The following is a 17,124-nucleotide window of genomic DNA, read 5'->3' as shown; positions in this document are numbered from 1 at the left end:
TATCCACGAGTACAACAGAGGTGCTAGCTACACATGAAGACTACCCGGGTATAAGTTGTGATAAATGTCTGCAAGATGCTAACACAATTTTATCAGGACCACTCAGTGATAATATTGTACAGTCCGGTCTCTTTGTCAAACCATGTCAAACTATCGAGACTAGGGTATGAAAAACTGTCAAACCCTAATAGCTCGATTAGTATTTGTTAATATTAAACTCATAACCTATAAGATCAAACTAACACTCAGTTTATCTTATTTATCACGACCAATGATTTCCTTGCTATAGCTATATCAAACAATCTTATGACATCAACCCTCTATACTGGGAGAGACGAATCTCATCTTGGCATCTCAATATCTACTTATGCTCAGGATGCACCTAAAAAGAACCGTTATGCACAACTCATTGAGAAATGTGGTTAGGTAAAAGTCTAAGTACACCTATACTGACATGTAAGATATTACACTCATGTCTTAGGTCAAGAGTGTTGGCCTCTTTGTTTTGATGATGTTTAACAAACAATTTACCACTAATGTTGTTTGTCTAGTATTTGTGTTTTCCTATATATTGTAGACAAACAACGTTGTTGGAGGTTGGATGGATTAAGCCTACACGATCATATCAAGAGGAGGTTGGCGGAATTGTGGAGTGAAGCATCGTACAATTCAAGTTCAAGATTTAAGTTTAGCTTCATCCGCAACGTGTACCAAGTTGAGCTACAATGAAGATCAAGATCATTGCTTGGGTAACTTTAGTTTAGGTGTTATATTATGTGTGTTTAATACTCTAAGCTCAATTATCTATACACACACATTTATTGTTTTCTTCGTATATATATATATATATATATATATATATATATATACCAAGTTGAGCTACAATGAAGATCAAGATCATTGCTTGGGTAACTTTAGTTTAGGTGTTATATTATGTGTGTTTAATACTCTAAGCTCAATCATCTACACACACGCATTTATTGGTTTCTTTGTATATATATATATATATATATAGTTATATATATACACAAGTTTTGGTTTCTATATATATATAGTTATATATATTGTAGGCGTCAAAAAATGCTAATAGATATTCCAAGCATAGAGAAGATCACTCAAAAATTCACAAGAAAGGATTTCATACTGTTTTGGAAAAAAATCAAAACAAGTATGAACTGTCTCGCCAGCGAGACAGTCTTTGCTGTCTCGCCAGCGAGACAGTCTTTGCTGTCTCGCCAGCGAGACAGTCTTTGCTGTCTCGCCAGCGAGACAGTGTTGAAATAGTCAAAACTACATTTGTAACTGCCCTACACGTGTCCATTAACTGCCAAGGGACGTGGGAAACATCATGGGCGAAAATCACGTGGATAACTGCCAAAATAACGGAGTTTGAAACGTGAGAGAATAGTTACAGCGAGAAACTGCCATTTTCCGAGACAGCATTTACTGTCTCGCTGAGCGAGACAGCAAATTTACTGTCTCGCGGGTCGAGACAGCAAACGCTGTCTCGCCCAGCGAGACAGTAAACACTGTCTCGCCGTACTGACTTCTTCGATTGTTAAGTTTTTGCAGTTACTGACCCTTGAGGCTATAAATACCCCCCTAGGGTCACTTCTGACGAGGATCGAGCATTTATTAGAGCATTCCAGAGCAGAGAGAGAGCAGATTTGAGTTCTTTTCTTGCAACGCCTTGAAATTAAGCTTCGACTTGATTTTAAGAAGAACGACTATCTTACTTCGATAAGATATCGTTTCAATTTCTACTTCGATAACGAAGTTAGAATCATAAGCCCCCTCTTCACGATCTGTGAATCGGCGGTCCACGAACCAAAGCGTTCCCGGCACAGGCAAAGTCCCACGAAAACGAGAATTGATAGACGATTTTCGTGTTTGTTTCTCAAGAGTTGTAATTTTTGTTTTGTTGTGTAGAAAAAGTCTTATAAAAAGATTATTCTTTCGAATTTGTTGTAATCGAACAAAGTTATAATGAATTCCACAGCAGCGACTTTTGAACCAAACAAGCTGGCGACCACAGTGGGAGCCAGCGGCCTCGCTGCCGAGGCCGCGGTGTCGCAACCGATCAAGATCATCATCAATGAAGAGATCGAATACGAATTCGATCAGGCGAAGTTTGAGGAGTATTTATCATCCTCATCCGCGAAATCTTCCTCGTCTCGCAAATATAGGAAGATTTCGAAAAATTTCAAGTCTGCAATTCCAACGGAGGCCGCAGACAAAGATTCTGGCTCGATCGTTGTTAAGGAATCTCCTTGCAACGTCCCTGCTCAAAACGACTCTACACCAGTTACGGAGTCGTTGATCAATAGCTCACCGGTGCTGACGAAAAGAGCTCGTCAGAGACAGCGTCAGCGCCGTGCTCGACAATTGGCTAAGGCCATGCAACAAACCGACGGGGTCCATTACTATGCGGACCTAGAGTCGAGGAAACAGAAAGCGGTTCAATTGCCCCAACGGCAAAATAATTGTATTTCTGCAAAACTTACGACGGAGGAGTGGACTCTCGTCAAAAGGGCCCGTTCAACCCAAATAAACCGTTAATGGTTTCATATGCAGGGGGTCGTAAACACCCTCCTGTCAGAACTGCACAAGTCCAAAACGAGAGAATACCAGTTCACTCTCGTTTAGGACCTCTGAAAACTCCACACCCGTAAGGGGGTGGATTTAAAAATTCAACTTTGGATCGCTCAGAGGCGACGACCAGTCGTCCTGTGCATGTTAACAAAGTTCAAAAGCGAAAGATAGGTTGCTCGAATCACAATAATGATGAGCTGTACTATCAGAAAGATAACTCAAGAAAGAGAGTTGTCAGAGAAAATGAGTCTCATTGCGCTTGCGAGAGACTCATTAAAGCAGTGTTGACAGAATGCGGATGCTCTAAGAATAATTCAACAAGAGTCTCCGTATTTCAAAGATTGTCCAATGAAGCGTCAAGACCCAAAACAAGACGTTTCAACAAAAAGAAACCTGTAATCCGACAAGATGAGTTTCCTGAGGTCACTATCAACATGACCAATAAAGGAAAGCAAAAGTCAGTTAACTATGACCCTGATTTCTCTCCGGGAGGGAGAGTTGAGCAGGGTCTTTCTCAAAGGATGGCGCGGTTACAAAGAAGAGCCAACCTACGACAAGACTACAGGAAAATGCACGAGGGGCTATCTTCAGATGAAGAAATGTCAGATACTTCCGACCCTGATTTCTCTCCGGGAGGGAGAGTTGAGCGGGGTCTTTCTCAAAGGATGGCGCGGTTACAAAGAAGAGCCAACCTACGACGAGACTACAGGAAAATGCACGAGGGGCTATCTTCAGATGAAGAAATGTCAGATACTTGTTCAGCCATTGCATCGGACGATACCGCATCCAGTGTTGGACGAGCCAGAGAATCATTCGCGATCACGCCGGATCAACTAGCTCAAATGCTGCAAGAAGCGTTGGCTAAACAACGCGAAGAAATTAGAGCTGAATTCAAAACCGAAATAGAGTTGACCATGCAGCAGATGCGGGATTTGCAGGTTCAGCAACACCAACCGGAATCAAGCCAAAGAGCAGAATCCAGTCGGCGTAATGAAGAGGATGAGACGATATTTGAAGATCCTCCTCCAGATAAAGACAACTCCGGAAGCGATCCGACCAAGTCAGCCACTCAACCTCCACAGATCTATTTGAAGAAAAGCGAGGAAGAGGACAAGAAGATGCACGATCTTGAGAGCAAAGTCAACGCTTTGATGACGGCTCAAGAAGTGAAGAAAACGGGCATCCCATACCCGTACCCGAGGGAGTGGGACCTGATTCCTTATCCCCAGAAATTTAATTTGATTAACTTTACTCCTTTTGATGGCAGGGGTTCACCAACTCAGCACTTGATCTATTTCAAGTCGCATCTCGGCGCAATATCTGGGAACGAAGCCCTGATGGTCCGGTCATTCGTAGGAACCCTCCGTGGGCCTGCCTTCGATTAGTACCGGCGCCTTAAGCCTGGGAGTATCACTAGCTGGGAGGATATGGAAGAACTATTCCTCACCAATTTCTTCGACGACGACACAGAAGTCTCGATCGGCACGTTGTTGGACGAAAAGCAGAAGGACGGGGAATCTGTTGATGTCTTTGTCAAGCGATTCCGGGACAAAGCAGTGAACTGCAGAGATCCACTTACTGAGGAATTTATTCTACAAACATGTCATAATAACCTGTCCTTGGATGTATTAGAAGTGGTAGGGGTTGTTCACTCTAAGACTTGGAAAGAATTGAAAATGAGGGGTGAACAGGCTGAGCGCTTTCTCAAGAGAAAGAATTTGGAGAGAGGTTTGCCACCAGCCAATAATCAGAATCAGAAACAAAACTTTAATCCTCGGGGCAGAGGAAGAGGATCTGTAGCCGCTGTAGACGCACACCAAACATCACAGCAGCCGCCGCAGCAACAACCACAACAATCATCCTTCCAGTTGGCGCCAAGTCAGAATCAACAGCCTCAGAAGCAGTTTAAGAATTCTAAGCCCAGATTCCCGAAGGAATACAGTTTAAGAATTCTGAGCCCAGATTCCCAAAGGAATACTCTTTCAAAGATGATGAAGTTCCGGTCATCTTCAAATACTTGTTAGAGAACAACAAGATCAAGCTTCCACCGGTCACAAACCAAGAAGAAGCAACGAAGATCAATGACCCAAAGTATTGTGCATATCACAGAAGGGTCCACCATCCTACTAAGACATGTTATGTCTTAAAGGATAAAATTCAAATATTAATTGATGTTGGTATTGTGACGCCGAAGCCAAAAGAGAAGAAGGTAGGCGCAAACGCGGTCTCTATTAGCTTCGGATCGGTTCCTTTGTCCTGGTTTCAAGCCGAGCCAGTATCAAAGGTCAAGATGCAAACCATCAACGATGACCCTCATGGACAGCGCCAGAAGGGGCTCGTATCTCACACAGCCCCCAACGGCGAAATCCTTTGGGTTCATCCGGATTTGCTTGAAGATGAACAGTGGACGACATCCAAATCAAAGAAGAAGTCAAAAGGCAAGGGAAAAGAGAAGTCCTGTTATGGAGTCTCAGCAATCCCCGAGAAGAATGATGAACGGATAGCAGCCTTACCACTTTCTGATGAAGAGCAGGAAGTTTTCGCTACAAGAAGTGGGAATGAGTAACATTATAAATATTCTGAGACCTCTAACCCAAATGCTACAACTTTGAAAGAGTTGGGGATAGTTACAACTCCTCCAGTAGCTGCTGAAAAGCCGCAACAACCGGCTAAGCAAAAGGAGAAAGAACCTCAACACAAAGAGGTTCAAATCCCGAAGCAGTCTCGTTTTAGTCGACCGATTGGACGAGACAAACCGGAAAGCTCGAACGCACCATATCGTTTCGACGTTATGGCTCAGCTGGCTAATATCCCAGCAAGAATCACATTGTACGAGTTGCTGCGCCTCTCAAAAGAAACCAGAGAAGCTTTACAAGAAGCTTTGGCTGATTCTGAGGTATTCCTCACTCAGATCAAGCCAACTCCCGAAAAGCCAGAGTCATCAGTGCAGCACTGCAATCTAGCAGCCACCAAATTTCCTTGCATTGCTTTCACAAAAGAAGACATGCAAGTCAGGAATTCAAAGCATGATAGACCGTTATATTTTACTGGATATATCGGTTGCAAGTTAGGAATTCGAAGCATGATAGGCCTCTATATTTCACCGGATATATTGGCTCGAGCATGGTCAATCGGATCCAAGTCGATCCGGGTTCCGCTGTTAGTATCATGCCACTTCGTTTGATGTACCACCTCGGAATTCCCGCCAGCAAGTTAGCCTCCACTGGAACGGTTATCTATGGTTTCAACACAAGCGGGTCACGACCGTTGGGAAAAATCCGGGTGAAGTGTCAACTCGGAGATCTGAAGTCTGAAGTCACCTGCTATGTGATCGATGCGGAGACTTCCTATAACTTACTGTTGGGTCGCCCATGGATCCACGGTAATCTTATAGTTCCCTCCACCCTCCATCAGTGTTTGAAATATGTCGACACTAATGAGGAGGTCAAGACGGTGGTCGCGGATAAGCAACCATTCAAGGGGTTAGAAAATTACTTTACTGACTCCCTTCTTTATGGTGCTGAGTCCGAAACTGAACCATCGGCCCATGGCACGGACAGCGGAGAAGAAGCTGATACCGAAGCCGGGCTCGATTATAGTGAAGGTCTTGTACTAAATGACATTGAACCTCTTGTAATCGATCTTGACGGTGATGAATCGTCGGACGAAAGTTGTAACTGGCAGCTTGCCGATGAAATAATAAATCATGATTTAGAGTACTCGCATTGTCTTGATGATGTAATGCAGAAATTGTACGACGACTCTAGTATACATATGCCACTTCGTTCGTCTTGTACGGCGACGAAACACCTCCAAAGCTCATCTGGAACAACTATGATCCTACCCGCAAAGGCAGGGGGTGAAAAAGAGATAATCTTTGGAAAAGGGGAATCATCCCCCACTCCAGATCATTTCTTAGATAGTAATTCGGATGAAGAAAAACCCGGGCGACACTTCTCTCGGTATAGTTCTCAAGCGAATGATTATATGATGAGTCGAGGCTATGACCTTTCACTTGGTGAAGGCCTTTATTTTGGTCAAGGTATTAGGGTTCCACCCCGTTCTACCTATGTACCAAAAGGAAAACCAGATAATTACTACAGTCGTAATAGAGGTCTGGGTTATGATTCATCCGAAGACGATTATGGCCAACAAATCATTAACCAATTAATAGATAGGAGCGGACATTCATCCGACACTTCAAATTGGGATTCTGACGTGAGCATTGGTGAAAGATTCAAATCCCTAATGTCGAACATGGCGACGGTTGACCCTTCCACAACAGAAGAAGACGATCAGTTACCTGTTTGGGAAGATCCATGGATGCATTACATGAATATCCAATACGGTGATCGATTTGAGCAAAGAGAACCTCCTACCGAGGATAAAGTGGTTCAAGTTAATATGGGTGACGAAAATAATCCGAAGCCTATATTTATCAGCGGTGATCTCCCGCCAGACGAAAAAGAGGAATTAATTGCCCTCGTTAAAGAGTATATCGACGTTTTCGCATGGAACTACGAAGATATGCCAGGACTCGACCCAAATGTAGCAATGCATACCCTTAACATAAAATCGGATGCTAAACCTGTCAAGCAACAACAAAGACGGTTTCGTCCGCAAATTATGGAAGCAATGACGAAGATCTTTCAAGAGCACCTCCGGAAGACTGTCGAATGCTACGTTGATGATCTGGTTGTTAAAAGTCGTGATAAAAACGATCACATTAACGATCTGAAGACGATGTTCGAGCTTATGAGAACTCATCAACTAAAAATGAACCCGACTAAGTCCTTCCTTGGAATGTCGAGCGGTAAATTCCTTGGATTCGTCGTCACCACAAAAGGTATTCATATTGATCCTGATAAGGTGAAGGCAATACACGAGCTACAACCCCCGAGAAATCTTAAAGAACTCAGAGGGTTGCAAGGTCGATTGGCATACATCCGTCGATTTATATCAAATCTGTCTGGAAAATGTCAACCGTTCTCTAAACTCGCGAAGAAAGGCGTGTCGTTCGTTTGGGATGAAGCATGCCAAAAGGCATTCGAAGATATTAAGAAATATCTGGCGAATCCACCTATTCTCGTTGCACCGAAATCGGGCAGACCGTTTTTGATTTATGTCAAAGCGACGAGCCATTCGTTAAGTGCATTACTTGCACAAGACGACGATAACGGTCACGAACAAGCTGTGTATTATCTGAGTCGTACATTGGTAGGAGCTGAATCTCGTTATCCAATGATTGAGAAGGAATGCCTCGCTTTAGTATTCGCGATTCAGAAAATGCGGCATTATTTAGTCGGACAGACGATTTATGTCATTTCCAACATAAATCCCGTACGACGGTTGGCCAGGTGGGCCTTACTCCTATCGCAATATGACTTGTACTTCAAGCAGCAGAAATCAGTTAAAGGACGAGCTATTTGCGATCTTCTGGCGGAAAACCCTACGAAAGATGTAGTCGAATTGTACGACGATCTGCCAGATGAAACTCACGAAGTCAATACCACCTCACATCAACAAGTATGGCAGTTATACTTCGATGGGGCTTCCAGATCAACCAATGTGGCAAGTGCACCCGGATGTTCTAAAATCTCCTCCGGAGTGGGGGTCGTTTTAGTTTCCCCGGAAAAGCACGTCTTGCCTAGAGCATATTCATTGACCGAACCATGCTCTAATAACGTGGCTGAATACAATGCGTTAATAATCGGACTTAATTTCGCCAAAGAGCTGGGGGGCGAATACCTTGAGGCTTTTGGAGATTCTCAACTGGTAGTTAATCAAATACGAGGAGAGTATGAAGTCAGAAATCGAGACCTGATTCCATACCACCAGGTGGCCATTGAGATGGCAAGTTCGTTTGAAGAATTTTTCATCGAGTACGTTCCGCGTCTCCAAAATACATACGCAGATGCGTTGGCAGCATTGTCAGTATCCTTGGCTCAACCTCCCAAAACAGAGCAATTGATTACAGTGAGGACTCACTAGCTTATTGTTCCAATCTACGATTCGAATACCAAAGAGGCTTACTCAACACGAGTTGAACCCAAAGTTCGAGATTGGCATTTTCCTATTATTGACTACGTCTTACATGGTATATTACCTGAAGATGTAAGAGAAAGAGAATCGATTCGGCGAAGAGCGCCGAGATTTTATTACAATGCCACAGCGCAAATGTTGTATCGGCGATCGTATGATGGTCTTTTACTCCGTTGTCTATCCAACAAAGAAGCGGAACAAGCGCTCAAAGAGGCGCATGATGGGATATGCGGTGCACATCAGCCTGGTCCTAAGCTCTGTGATCGACTTAGGAGAATCGGGTATTACTGGCCAACTATGGTAAAAGACGCAGTCGACTACGCACGACAATGTGAAGCGTGTCAATTGCATGCAAATTATATGCACATACCCCCTGAATATCTACATCCTTCGGCGACATCGTGGCCGTTTGAAACTTGGGGAATGGATATAGTAGGTCCTATTTTTCCACCTTCGGTTAAAGGGGACCGTTTCATTCTGGCAATCACCGATTATTTCTCGAAATGGGCAGAAGCAGTTCCACTTAGAGAAGTAAAGACGACCAATGTCATCAAATTTATCAAACACCATATCATATATCGGTACGGTGTGCCAAGGCGAATAGTGCACGACAACGGTCCTCAGTTCGTGAGCAACGCATTCATCAAGTTCTGCGGTAAATTCGGGATTAAAGACGTTTCGTCAACTGCTTATAATCCTACAGCTAACGGATTGGCCGAAGCTTTTAACAAGACTATCATCAAAATTCTGGCAAAATTGGTGAAAACCAATAAGCGAGATTGGGATGACAAACTCGGCGAAGCTCTCTGGGCTTATCGTACGACCGTCCGCACGCCTACCGGAGCCACCCCGTATGCTTTAACGTATGGGTGTGAAGCCGTTCTTCCATTGGAAGTGCAGATTCCTTCTCTCCGTATCGCTCTCGTAACGGGAATGACGACGGAAGAACATCATCAGAAACGTCTCGAGGAGTTAGAGATGTTGGATGAGAAACGCTTGGAAGCTCAACAACAGATCGAGTTTTATCAAGCTAGAATTTCTCGGGCTTTCGATAAAAAGGTCCGACGACGAAGCTTTAAAGAAGGAGATCTAGTTCTCGCCGTTCGAAGACCTATGATTCTCACTTCTAAGAAGAAAGGCAAATTTGAACCTAAATGGGAAGGACCGTTTGTGATAGAAACAGTCTATTCGAACGGTGCATATCGCCTGGTTACCCAAGATGGCAACAAATTGATGATGCCAATAAATGGGAAGTTCCTGAAAAAATATTATCCGTAATATATTCAGGATAACCTGTGTAAAGCGGGAAGTTCCTAGAGAATCCTATATAGGATATTTCAGGATAACCCGAGATCAGTTCACTATTTTAAATGAGAAGCTGGTCATTTGAATAATTCATTGTTCTTTTACAACTTTTGTTGAGATGAGATTTAATGATAGTTAATCTTTCCTCAGCAAAACCTTGTAATATAATCATGGAAGATGAGATTTGATGATTTGTAATCTCACGCTATGAAACCCCCATCGGTCGGATTGATCAACGATCATCAGTATGTATCAGTCGACAGATTATTTCGTGTCAAATTCTTATGTTTAAAATCAAAATTTCCCACCGATTAGTTTGTGCAAATCAACAAACTCATTGTTATTTGCACCCTACTCCTATTCCTCACTTGGTCAAACCTTTAAACAGTTAGGACCAAAGCCAAAATCCCCTCTCGATTCGTTCCATGAACGAGAGGTCCACAAATTGAGCGATCAAACCTTCCTACAGTTAGGATCGTCTCAAAATTCCCACTTGGTCAAACCTTACTACAGTTAGGACCACAACCAAAATCTCCTTTCGATTCATTTTTGCGAACGAAAGGTTTACTTTTGAATTGAGTAATCAAACCTTATGACAGTTAGGGTTATTCAAACCAACCTATTTTCTCTAAGTGGAGATTCCACTGTGAGTTTCCTTTTCATCAGGAGATAGAATATAAAATTCTCCCTCTCCGATTCTGGGTTTATCTCTACCAACAAACAAGAGACCAGGAGATAGAATATAAAATTCTTCCTCTCCGATTCTGGGTTCATCTCTACCAACAAACAAGAGACCAGGAGATAGAATATAAAATTCTTCCTCTCCGAGTATGGGTTTATCTCTACCAACAAACAAGAGATTGAGAAATGGAATATACAATTCTTTTTCTCTCCGATTTTGGGTTCGTTGTCCTATATAGGAAATGCAACCTATTCACACTTTGAAATCCATGTTGTTCACACATGGGGGATGTTATCTCTATCCCTTATTAGAGATAAGCCTACATCTAACACATGTAGCCTACATATTCAACAGTGTAGTTCAAAGTCTAAAAGAGTTTAATTCTTTTAGCGCAACGTTATATGTGAAACGGACTTAGATAATTCACATACTAGCCCGATTCAAACGGTAATCGGTAAAGGTATATCAAATCCGTTGATGGCTGAGGATTTGCCAAAAATCCTATAAGTATTATGGTTATTTATTCTAAATAAGAATGAGTAATCATAATAAAAAACCTCAATGAGCAAAAAGATTCAATATAATGAGCAAAAAGGTTCACTATATTGACCAAGAATTTTCAAACAAAGCTACAAACAAAAATATAATGTTCTCCGATTACAAGTCAAGAGGTTTCTTAAAACTCTCAAATCGCGATCCTTTGGAGAGAATACGATCAACCATAGAATTCAAAAAGGAGATGAAGCCGTCGAGATCAGAGCAAATGCCGGCTTTATCCGGATCCTCGTCTGCTAACAAAGCTCGGATGCGATCTGATAATGATGATGAAGGAACTGCGATGAAGGCAAATAGGTCAGTACAGGACATATATATACATACAAAACAACAAACTAAGACATACCAAGTTCGATGGAAGAACCTTCAGCATGACTTAGTTCACCCGAGGATGGTAACCTGATTTCCGGAACAACCAAGGTTGATTCAGGAATGGTAGCTGTTGATGCACCCGCTACATCAGAGGCTTTTTCAATTAAAGCTTCAGAAGACGGCGGGTCCAAGCTAAGAGGCTCTTTAAGAGTTGATTCTACAAACGAAGGAGTTACAATGAGCATAATGAGATGTTAACCCAAAATTTGAAACAAAATTATGGGTAAAATGTACCAGCAATAGGCATAACATCAGCCGACGTACCAACGCCTTCAGTTGGTCTCGCTTTTGTTGCGACCGGACTAATCTGGGGAGTGACAGTGACTTCTATCATCATAGGGTCCATAGGAGTAGAAGGTTGAGGCTCAAGAACTGATGATTGCAAATCAACCTCAGTTCCTGCCCATGGCACGAGTTCGCTACCCTCTGGCCGATCAGACGTTCCAGTGATTATAGTAGTATCAGCTCCAGCAGTTGGTCCTATAATTCAGACACTTATATGATTAATCAAGTCAAAATATATACGTATATATATATGTGGAGTTCACAGAACCAAAGTCTTACTCTCAGAAGGACCGGCTTCCGTTGAACCAATTCCAACATCTGAGCCGATAGTTGCATCAGAGGCTTTCTCTAACAGAGAATCAAGGATTTGTTGATGGTCGTCCTCTGAGATATTAAAGTCGAAATTATTAAAATCATCGACTTTGGTGGCATGGGTAGCTTCTCCTTCAATAGGCTCGTGCATCGGGATGTCTAAAGAACATGAGGAACCATAAATAACATGTAAATTTAGACGAATCTGCCCAAGACAAAGATCGATTTTACCTTCATTGGTCGGGGCTGATTCGAGAGCTCCACTACTGGTACCTGCTTCTTTTAATTTGACTAAAAGGAGAGAAAGCGCACAGGTCATTAGAGGAGGCACACGGTCCGACTCATTCATTTCTCGGATTTCTCTTCCGAGAGGAGAAAGATCAGTACCTGTGTCCGCAGCTGATGGATCAACGTCAGGAGTTGGTGGAACATCAGCCGATCCTTCCTTCAGAGCATCATGCATTTGTTGGACGAAGCTTGTTTCCTCAATTTCCATACCTCCGGGAGAAGCAGCATCAGCTGGCAATTCTCCTTCCTCTCGACTCCCTGCAGAAGTTGAACATGAAATAAGTTTGAACATCAAAAAAGTGTAAAAGCTATAAAAACAAATCGCTACCTTGTTCATCAGAAGAAACACTACGACCGGATGTCTCTTCTACAGCAGGAAGATGAACACGCGGTTTAGAAACAGCTTTCTTCTGTTTCTTCAGAGGGCGTGCACCAGAACCTTCATGACGATGTTTGGTGCGTAACTCAGCTCGGGGAGAAACTTGAGTTTGAGCTTGAGTAGAAGTTCGAGATATTTGCCGACGAATGAGAGGCATCATATCCTCTTCATCCTCTTCGTCGCAACTAAGAACTTCTACCGTCATCCGGTTAGGATATTCCATGACGACTCTTTCCTTACGTTTTTTTGGAGCAGCTTGTGGTTGGGTCGGAGCGACAGAAGGCCTTACAAGTCCTCTATCAAAGAATGAATCGGGAAGGCCAGATACTTCCTCAGAACTTGATTCATTCTCACCTTCCCCTTCTGAAGTTTCGGTTGCTTCACTATCAAACTCCTCTTCACTATCAACTGGGAGAGCCGGTTCCTTTCCTTTCCTTGATGATTCAGCAGCCTCTTTTCCTCGAGACGACATCACAGCTTCGCGAGGCGGTTTTAACTCCTCTTCACTATCAGCTGGGAGAGCCGGTTCCTTTCCTTTCCTTGATGATTCAGCAGCCTCTTTTCCTCGAGGCGACATCACAGCTTCGCGAGGCGGTTCTGTTGCTTGCCGTGGAGCTATTTCCTCCTCTGAGTCTGATATCCTCCTACGTCGAGTGGCAATATTGGTGGCTATCAGCCATTTGCAAAAGAGGAAAGTCATCCGTAGAGGCGGCGTCTCTAAGGGGAGATCAAATTCAACATTGGTGCAGCCGGCAATGCTCCAAAACCAAGCTCTCGCCCCGTCGATAAGTCCACCTCGAAAGCTGAGGTGACGATTCGGGTTGCCGATGTATATCTGATCATACCCGAACTGACGGGCGAATCGACATGGAAGATAGGGTTCGATGTGGCAAACATCCCTTATCCTGAACAACAGATATCCAGGTCGAATATTCATCAACCATCTGAAGCACCCGACATCCAAGATAGTGCGATTCTGCCTTGGGTCTTCAGCATCTACTAAAGTAGTATTGTAGGTACCGGAGAATTGAGGGAAGCAGGGGAAGAATTCCCAACACTTGTAAATTTTAAACTGCCTCGTTATGTCGAGTTCTCGATGCCTGATCCATTTGCAATTCTCGAGACTCTGCAACAAAGGAATGCTAGAATTTGCCGTCTCAGGAGCTTCCATTAAATCTGGTCGATGAAGTACTAACCAGGTCATCAGATAAGTATAAGGTAGCTCCAGCTTCGGAACAGACAGACTGGTAGAGGGTTTCTTTTTCTCCTGAGTAAACACGGAGATTAATTGCCGTAATCCACTATGAATATCGGCCACCATAGCGGGAAGCAAAGATAATTTACGACCTGTAGCCAGCTGGACGGCCGGATACAACACTTCCATTGGCATCGCATCTGCAGATTGATGGGGAACTACACATCTCTTTAACCATAAAGCTAAAAAACCCGCCAGCAGAGCAGTAGAGCTAATCGGAACACCAGCTTGCCACAGATAAGAGCGGAACTTAGTGCCGTGTAAAAATCCATCTTCTGAGCGCGAGGTATAAGATTGCGCGTTGGTTTTCCCTAACAGGCGATTGATTTCATCAGCACTCAAAGGAGACAATCCGCACACATTTGCCGAACGGTCATCCAGATTCTTGAAGAGATAATCGGCGAATTGTTTCAAGCTGACCTGAGGAATTTTCTTTCTTGCTTTGGGCTCCATCTCGGCCATGGCTATATGATAATGGCAAGTCAATTCCCATAAAGTATCATGAGTCACAGTTGAGCTATCTTTCATCTTGTTCAGCTGATTACTGGTTGGAAAGAACTCTTGATAGGGAATATCGCCCATAGGCAAACCAGACACCTGCATCATTTCATGCAGTGGTAGTCCGAGTTCCCCGTTCTTGGTAAAGAATGTATTAGTGTCCGGGTTATAAATCTCGAACAAACAGAGGAAATGACCTACACTACTCTGCAGGCCATGCATGCTGGCACGGATCGGAACATCCAACCCTAATTTTGCTAACTCTCGCCCAAAACGGTTTAGCACATATCGGGTCATCCTGGTCCACCACCATTTTTCCCCAGAATAATGGACCCATCCATGGCATCTAAAAGTCTCTTTGGGTAATCTTTTTCCCGCTGCCGCTAACCGGCTCTTCACGGTGTTGGCTTGCACTATCTTCTCATTCTGAGGTATGTTGTCTTGTCCTAAGACACCCGGATGAAGTCCCCGCACATGAGCTCTTTCACTGGAACCTGGGGTGGCTTCCTTCCCAATGAAACCACAATGAATACGCTCGTGGTTTTCCAGAACATCTCTCGTCCAACTGATAGGTTCCTGAACATTAACAGTGAATGATCCCGAGGGATAAAAGGCAGATATAAGAATGATGATCCACTCTGGTGCAACCATTGCGCAGGCTGGCAGAAAGCAATCTTCGGATCTTTTACCGAGTCACCAAATAAGAAATCTGGCTTCCTTATGCATTGATTCGAGTCTTGCTCCGAGATCAAGGGCGCATCTGTGATTAATCGTCGTAGAACACGACAACTACCTCGCTGGATTAATTCTCTATCATTTTCGCTATAATCAGATTTAAACTGGGGAGATGATGCAATTAACGGAATTCCCTCATAATAAGAATGGGTCACGCTACTCTGACCCGTAACCGCATCAGCATTAAAGATGGAGGAAGGGAATCGGACTGATAAAAGAGGCATACACATAAATTGTGTAAGTGTCATCCTAAAATTTTAGAGAAAAAACGGTATATCTCACTCTATAAGATATAGTCGTTATATCATAACAGGTGTGACGATTTTCTATCCACCATATGTATAAAGGAGATATACGGGCATTATAACGGCATACCAAAACCTTTCAATACATATGGGATGATATAAAATCGCCCCTGTGTATTATGAAGTGTGTTTTGTCAAAGCAAAACAAACACTTTTAAGCGTCGATCCCCTCAAAGGAGGATACCGGCTCTTCTCGAAGGTACCTCAAAGGATACAAACGAGGATCTGCAAGCAAATATAGGAACATACATATGGAATTGACGAAATACAGTATTTAAATTCGTGAAAAGGTGAAAGAAATATACCTCCACGTGAGGGTGCAGCAGGGGCAGCCTCCTCAGGGCTCTGAACAGTCGGTCGGATTCCCTTTCCTCGAGTTCTACGCGGCGACATAATGAGCAAATGATCTACAAGGAGACCCATTGAAAAAAGTCAAGATTTTAAATATGAAATCGACCAAAATGTCACAGAGTATGGCCGAAACAATGCATGCACAGTCCCAGTTGAAGAAAATCAAGGTTTTGAAGAAAAGAGGGAAATCAAACTTACCAAATCCAAGTGAAATCTCCCCAAACAAAGCCCAACCCAAATCAGAAACGAATAGGAGAAGAAGAGGTGAAAAACTGGTCGAAAATCGCTCGAAAATCGCCCAAGAATCGCTCAAAAAATCGCCAAAATCCGACGTGAAAAAACCCTAAAACCCTAAGTCCCGACTTTTATAGCCTCTGCCTCGCTGAGCGAGACAGAAAACTCTGTCTCGCCGAGCGAGACAGAAAACTCTGTCTCGCTGAGCCAGATAGAAAACTCTGTCTCGCTGAGCGAGACAGAAAACACTGTCTCGCCCAGCGAGACAGAAAACTCTGTCTCGCCGAGCGAGACAGTAAACTTTTCTGTTTTGCACTATGGAACAGTGGAATACTCCAATGGGTACACGAGTCTAAACTGTATTCCCACCCTCAACAGGAAGTTTCTGGAGAATATTAATCTGAATATTCTTAAGGATAACCTGAGGAATTCTCAATGGATATACCAATTCAATGGTAAACGCTGAATTCACAAGAGCAAGTATCAACTTCAATTCAAGATCTCGACAACGGTCAAGCGATAAACGCGACGCCGGGAGAACGTTAGCTATTCTACGAAGAACTGGATAGACTAACAGCAGAAGAGGTTAAACATTGAAGCCATTTACAAGTCCTTTCATACGATCTATTCAGCCAAGCATTGAAGGGATCGTAAGTAAAATCTATCTTATCCAAAGTATCCCATGCTCCTCTATAAAAGAATGAGTCTGGAATACTTTGGAGGGGGTATCTGTAGGCGTCAAAAAATGCTAATAGATATTCCAAGCATAGAGAAGATCACTCAAAAATTCACAAGAAAGGATTTCATACTGTTTTGGAAAAAATCAAAACAAGTATGAACTGTCTCGCCAGCGAGACAGGCTTTGCTGTCTCCCCAGCGAGATAGTCTTTGCTGTCTCGCCAGCGAGACAGTCTTTGCTGTCTCACCAACGAGA

At 43.2% G+C, this 17,124-nt stretch overlaps 1 protein-coding gene across 1 annotated transcript; it reads right to left on the bottom strand.

The window, feature by feature from the left end:
• LOC109823276 lies at positions 11,279 to 12,785 on the bottom strand. Its single transcript, XM_020389561.1, has 3 exons — positions 11,783 to 12,785; positions 11,523 to 11,705; positions 11,279 to 11,454 (listed from the first exon to the last, which is right to left on the bottom strand). The coding sequence occupies exons 1-3, from the start codon at positions 11,892 to 11,894 to the stop codon at positions 11,279 to 11,281; spliced, it is 471 nt and encodes a 156-aa protein (XP_020245150.1). The 5' UTR covers positions 11,895 to 12,785.

Source organism: Asparagus officinalis, chromosome 9 (genome assembly GCF_001876935.1).
Source record: "Asparagus officinalis chromosome 9, Aspof.V1, whole genome shotgun sequence".
Classification (NCBI taxonomy): domain Eukaryota; kingdom Viridiplantae; phylum Streptophyta; class Magnoliopsida; order Asparagales; family Asparagaceae; genus Asparagus; species Asparagus officinalis.
Note: the sequence above shows the minus strand (reverse complement) of the source record. Positions and strands in the feature narration are given on the sequence as shown.

Coding starts and splice junctions, on each gene's coding strand:
- LOC109823276 (XM_020389561.1), bottom strand. CDS start 11,894: ATGGACCCTATGATGATAGAAGTCACTGTCACTCCCCAGATTAGTCCG. Junction 11,706..11,782: donor TGATGTTATGCCTATTGCTG/GTACATTTTACC, acceptor CTTCGTTTGTAG/AATCAACTCTTAAAGAGCCT. Junction 11,455..11,522: donor AGGTTCTTCCATCGAACTTG/GTATGTCTTAGT, acceptor CCTTCATCGCAG/TTCCTTCATCATCATTATCA.